This window comes from Thecamonas trahens (genome assembly GCF_000142905.1).
Source record: "Thecamonas trahens ATCC 50062 unplaced genomic scaffold supercont1.34, whole genome shotgun sequence".
Lineage (NCBI taxonomy): Eukaryota > Apusomonadida > Apusomonadidae > Thecamonas > Thecamonas trahens.
Window position 1 is genome coordinate 262,094 of NW_013657646.1, and position 5,879 is coordinate 267,972.

General features: G+C 64.4%; 3 protein-coding genes across 3 annotated transcripts in view; 1 reads left to right on the top strand and 2 right to left on the bottom strand.

The window, feature by feature from the left end:
* Positions 1–1,369, top strand: part of AMSG_07342 (uncharacterized protein) — a gene marked incomplete at its 5' end in the record, with an annotated part of 1,861 nt that extends 492 nt beyond the window's left edge. Inside the window, one exon of the mRNA XM_013900794.1 lies at positions 31–1,369. Within this exon, the coding sequence (XP_013756248.1) occupies positions 31–1,341 (1,311 nt within the window). The 3' untranslated portion in view covers positions 1,342–1,369. The remainder of the gene's footprint in view (positions 1–30) is intronic.
* A 209-nt stretch (positions 1,370–1,578) lies between these two features.
* On the bottom strand, positions 1,579–4,007 carry AMSG_07343 (rho GTPase-activating protein 22). Its single transcript, XM_013900795.1, has 2 exons — positions 3,905–4,007; positions 1,579–3,705 (listed from the first exon to the last, which is right to left on the bottom strand). Exons 1-2 carry the CDS (start codon positions 3,911–3,913, stop codon positions 1,624–1,626), a joined length of 2,091 nt encoding a protein of 696 aa, XP_013756249.1. The 5' UTR covers positions 3,914–4,007; the 3' UTR covers positions 1,579–1,623.
* A 161-nt stretch (positions 4,008–4,168) lies between these two features.
* AMSG_07344 (uncharacterized protein) lies at positions 4,169–5,823 on the bottom strand (the record flags this gene model as incomplete). The annotated part of the gene is made up of 2 exons (XM_013900796.1): positions 4,169–5,658; positions 5,756–5,823. The coding sequence occupies 2 exons, from the start codon at positions 5,821–5,823 to the stop codon at positions 4,392–4,394; spliced, it is 1,335 nt and encodes a 444-aa protein (XP_013756250.1). The 3' UTR covers positions 4,169–4,391.
* Positions 5,824–5,879: the final 56 nt, after the last annotated feature.

A 5,879-nucleotide genomic window follows, 5' to 3' on the forward strand; every position in this document is an offset into this window, starting at 1 on the left:
CCTCCTCCTCCTCCTCCTCCTCCCACACAGGTCGTGCTCAAGGCAATCACCGTGTTTCATCGGCTCTTCCGCGAAGGTGACGACCTCGCCATCGACAAGGTCGCACCGCATCCAGAGGTCTTCTCAGTCCTCGGCTCGTTCATCGATCGGTCGGACGTGCGGGCCATGGGCCAGTCGACCTTTGTACAGAACTACGCAAACTACCTGGTGGAAAAGCTGGCGGCATACTCGGCGCTCAAGTGCCAGTTGGAGAAGCCGCCGCTTCCGGGAGATCGCCAGACTGGGACTTCCATCATCAAGGGCATGAAGGTCCGCAGGCTGCTCAAGGTCGTGCCGCGGCTCCAGCGCCAGCTCAACATGCTCTTCACCTGTGACCCAGACGCGCGCATGCTCGACAACGGCGCCACCGTCTTTGCTTTTACCCTCCTCATCAAGGACGCCTTCAAGCTCTTCCACCTCGTCAACGATGCCATCCTCATCATCATCGACGCCTTTTTTGACATGAAGCAAGACGACGCCCTCCGCTCCATCACCCTCTACCAAGAGTACGTGCTCGAGTCGGACCTCATTCGTGACCTCATGCGCAAGGCAAACAAGATTCCGGGCCTCGACCTCAACATGCCGTCGCTCAAGCCGGCGTCGACAGGCCTTCTCTCCGCCCTCGAGGAGTATGTCAACGCAGGCAACTTTGACCACGCTGAGGCCGAGGTCCGTGACGTCTCGGAGCTCCTCGCAGACTCGATGCCGCACGACCTGGTCGTTGGCGGCTCGTCGGCGCCTGCCCCGCAGTCGGCCGCGCCCAAGTCGGCGCCGCTCATCTCGCTCGGCAACGACGAGTCGGCGGCCCACCTCGACCCGCTTGGCACGCCCGGCAAGACCGCCGCCGCCGCCGCACCGTCCGCGGCGGCCGCTACCGCTTTTGATCCCTTCGGCTCAGTCCCGTTCGAGAAGCTCCTCGCCCAGCAGCACTCGTCCGGCGCGTCGACCCCGACCCCGACCCCGACTTCTGCTCCCGCCACAGGCGCCCCGCTCCTCGACATGGGTGGGCAGGCGTACGCGCGAAAGCAGAGCCAGATCAATGAGCTCCTGCAGCAGACGTCCAAGCCTGCTCCGGCGCCGGGCGTCTTTGGCGGCGCGCCTCCGATCTGGGCCGCTCCGGCTGGGCAACTGGCTGCTGGGCCACCCCCGGCCGCCGCCGCGGCCCCGGCCCTTGCCGCCCCGCTAGTCCCGGTCACCTCTTCGTCCAAGCCAACCGGTCCGCTCGACAAGCAGGGCACCGCCAAGCAGTCGTCCAACAACCCGTTCGACTTTGGCGACCTCCTCGAGGCCTTCCCGCAGTAATCTCGTAACTAAACGCACGGAACGCTGGACACCATTGTCGGATGCCGCAGTGAACTCGACGCAATGTAGAAAGCTCACTCTCAGCTGCGCGATGCGGCGCGCGCTGCGCTTGTGGGCCACGACGCCGACCAGAATGCAGACGAGCACAGACGAGGTTGATGCGCTTGAGACGGCGACGGGGCTTGCGGCTTGGGGCCACAGCCTCCACGACGTCGGGCGGCCGCAGTAGTACCCCTCTTTGCTTCGAATGGTTTTATCTGGCACGCCTGATCTGCACTCAGCTCACGCATCGGCCTCGAGTGCAGCCACCCGCCGCAGCAGCGCCGCCACCGTCGCCTCGAGCGACGCTACCTGCGACTTGAGCGCCGCGACTTCAGCTTGCGACGCTGGCAGTTCGCGCTCGGCCCCAGCCGCCCTTGATGCAGACACTGCTCGTGGCTTGGGCGGACGCCCGCCCGGACGCGGCGCGCCACCGCCTGGCCGCGGCTTGGTTGCCGGCTTGGGCTTGGCTGAAGGCTTGGGCTTGGCCGCCGGCGCTGGCCGCGGTGCCATCGGCTTGGGCGGCATCGCCGTGCCAGCCTGGGGTTCGGGCTTGGGCGGCGGCGGCTTGGCTACAATGCCTGGTGATGCCGGGCGCGGCGGCGGGCGCGGGCGCGGGCGCGGGCTCGGGCGCGGGCCCCCGCTCGGCTCTGGCGACGTCGCCCGCGAGTTGGGCGCAGACTTGTCCGAACTCGAGCCCGAGCTAGGCGCGGCGACGGCTGCTGCTGCTGCAGCTGCTGCAGCAGCCACGCCGACAGCAGCTGCGTTGCTGGCTGCGGCCGCTGAAACAGCCGCCACCTCCTCAGCAGGCTCCTCGGTCTTGGGCGCGGAATCGGCGTCGCTCCCGCTGTCGCCACTCGACTTGCTCTGCTTGGCGAGTACTTCCGAGGCGTAGTCAAACTCGTGGACGATTTCGATGTGGGTCTCGGGCACAAAGCCAGTCTTGGACTCGAACATGACCTCGCGCCATCCCGGAGCGCCACAGTCGTACTTTGTGACCAGAAAGTAACGGCCGGAGCTGGCCGAGACCGAGACCTCGGTCTCGGACCTCGCCTCAAAGTCATAGATGGCCTTGCCGATGGCGAGCGCCGGGCGCTTGGAGCGCTTGAAAATGCGGTCGGCGAGCGGAATGAGTGCCGCCGTCGCCTCGGTCACCGCCTGCGAGTGCGCAAGCGCCTCCATCGGCGACTCATCTTCCCCGCGGACCAGGTTCGGCGCAAAGACAATGGCCACGTTGGACGCAGACATCTTGGACTGGCTCTCAAACGAGGTCACCCGCTTCATAAAGGGGAAGAGCGCCCGCAGAAGGCATTGCGAGTACGCCGGCACGTCGCGGATGAGCGCCCGCGCAAACTCGACAATAAACTTGGTGTCGTACGCATCGGCCAGTGACCGGTAGAACGGATACAGCTCGTACGGGACCGGCGGTTCCGGGAGCTCGCGCACGTAAAGTTTGAGCAGGCCGGCCACCGTGTCGGCGTCGTTGACTGGAAGGACAACGGCCTCGCCGGTGTCATATCCCTGCTTGAACCGCTTGATGTCCACCGCCGAGCCCGAGAGTCGCAGGAAGCCCTCGGTGGCAATCTGCGCATCGGTAAAGGTCTTGAGGCAGTCTTCGACCACGGCAGGCAGCGAGCCATCCGATGACGGCCTCCGCGCCACCGCATCCTCCAGCGCCACCCCAAAGATCTTCTCCCTCGCCGCAGGCAGCAAGCTCGAGAGCTGCTCCAGCCACGCGTCGCGGAGCCGCATGTTCTCCGCCACGAAAAAGTACACCCGCCCCGTCGCCCGCACCTCAAACGCGCCAATCGGCGCGCTCGGCCGGTCGGTGATGCACACAGCTTGCACGTCGTCGATAAGCACCTCGCCCGCAGGCTCCTCGTCATCCTGCGCCTTGTAGTACGACAGCGCATCGGCCGAGAGCGTGCACCACCGCCGCTTGAGCGACTTGTTCGATCCCCCCTCCTTCTCCAGCCATCCAGATTGCACAATCTGGAACTGCTGTGCCCACTTTTCCTGCGTGCCCTCGGGCATGAGCTTGAGCAGGGCGGCCACCCACGAGGCCCGTTGCAACTCCCGCTCGGCCTGGATGGTAAAGATGCGCTCAGGCGTCCTGATCTTGAACACATACGAGTCATCGCCGTCATGGTCCTTGTCGGTCAAAATGTTCTTGATGTCATTGATCAGAATATGCCCGGCCTGCTTGGTGGCATTCTCCGTCTTAAAGTAGTACAGCGCATCGCGCGTGAGCTGAAAGAATCGCTTCTGAAACTTGGTCGACGAGCCGCCTGTCTTGGCCAGCCATCCCGACTTGATCACCAGCCGCTATCATGCCCCAGCCATAGTCATCCACCCCGTCCACCAGCCTCCTGTGTGTGAGTCGGGTCGGTATGCCCCTACTGTGCCCCCTGCTCCCCCCCCCCCCCCTCTCTCTCCCGCCGCTCCCTTCCTGTGCCTGCCCCCGCCACAAACCGACTGAGCCACCCCCGCACCACCACCCACAATGGGGGCCACATCCACATACCGAGTCCATGCTGCAATCAACCACCAGCAATACACTCTGTCTGGGTAGACCACAAAGGTGTTCCACAGACCAAGCTGGGACAAGTGGTACACCCCACACTCCCTCCTCCCCCTCCCCTTCGCAAGTGCAAACCCCTCCCTCCCCTCCCCCTCACAACGAGCAACTCGCTCTTTGGCCGAAATGGTGCGTGTTGGCCGTTCCGGCGAATCGGCCGACAAACGCCTTTTCACCGCCTCGGCACGTGCAGGCAACGAGGGGATGGTGGGCAGAGGCCTGTCGAGCTGGGAAGCACCATCAGGTGGTGAGCGATGAGAGTAGAAGGTACAGTGCGGAGATAGAGGGAGGGGAAGGGAGGAGAGGACATGTGGGTGGCCGGGCGGGAAAAAACAACGGACGCGGGAGGAGAGGACTCGGGCATGGGAGAGCTCGATTGAGGAAGCGTGACCAACGATGGCGGACAGGGTTCAACGTGCGCGGCAAGAGGCAACTACGCGAGGAGGTCGACCGATTCTGATGAATCATCGGAGCGGGCAAGAGCCGGAGAGTTGGGCCCGACGCCTGCGGCGATGAGCTCGACTTCGGAGCCCGACGAAGATGCAGCGCCGGCGGCAAAGGCAAAGTCGGCGCCGGCGCCAGACATCTGGTTGAGACGGACAAAACCGCCGGCAGACCGTTTGTACTCGCGATAGCGGTCGTATAGGTAGAGGAGGCCGCATGTGCCCCAGATGAGGCCGTAGGGGATAGAAACCCAGACGTACCACATGCGGGCGCCGTTATCGTCCGACTGGAGTGAGACAATGGCAAAGAGAGCGCAAAAAACGGCAAGAACGACAAAGATGACGGCCTTCTGGATCTTGTCAGCAAGGGTGGTGCGCGACACGGGCGCCTCAACAATGTCCGACGGCGGTGACGAGCCGAGCGAGCGGGCGCGCCACTGGGCGACGAGCTCCCACACCTCCTCGGCGCGGAGGATGTCATTGAAGCCGAGGTGGATGTCGTCGCGGTCTTCAGCCGAAGAGGTGCGGGCACGGACACCCACCTCATCATACGCCGTCGAGTGCATCTCCTCAGTCGAGAACCAGACCGAGCCGACGCCGCGGCCGCGGCGACGGAGCAGGATCTCGTGCATCTGGTGCGGGAGGAAGAACTTGATGCTGTGTCCAAAGGCCGAAGCATACTTGGGGCTAACAATTACCGCTTGCTCGCCAGTCAGAATGTACAGGTTCGTCTTGGCCGCCGCCTTCAGCACGAGGAGGATGACGGTGGCGCTAGCAAAGCCGAGGGTGGTCACCCAAGCCGACGAGCCCATGCGCTCCTGATAGAAGATGGCGTAGAGGACGGCACCCGAGAGGAGGGCAAGCAGGAGGAGGAACGACTTGTGCCTGCCGAGCTTGCGCTGGTAGTCTGCATACAACACAGTCTCGTCGGCAAACTGGGCAACGAGCAGCTTGTCCTTGGCCCGCAGATGCGAGTAGTCGTCGAGATCGGACCAGGCGTTGTACGGGATACGATCCCAGCGCATTTCCGCCAGGTGCTGGCCAATGGCCACCACAGTCAGCGCAAAGTAGATGCCGAGGACCGGGAGGAGAACCTCCTCGGGCCGTGCCGGGCACGAGTCGCCCATTCTTGTGATTCTGTCGTCGTTCTTGGGGCACCCGCCGAGGCCCCATGCCATGCAGCTGCCATGCGAGTACGTCCCGCACCACTGGCACCCGTTGACTTCGATACAAGGTTCGCAGGTCTTGACATTGCAGCTGAGCAGGGGGGGGAGGGGAGGGGGAGGGGGGTGAGGGGAGTGAGGGGGGGGGTGAGGGGGGTGAGAGGGGGGAAGGAAGGGAGGGAGGGGCGTACTCCGCCTGGGCCTGGGCTCCGCTGACGAGGACGGCAGTGGCGACCACCAGCCAGATCACGGCCTTCATAGGGAAGGGTGGGTGCAAGGTGGGGTGGGGGCGGGAGCTATTTAGAGGCGGTTAAG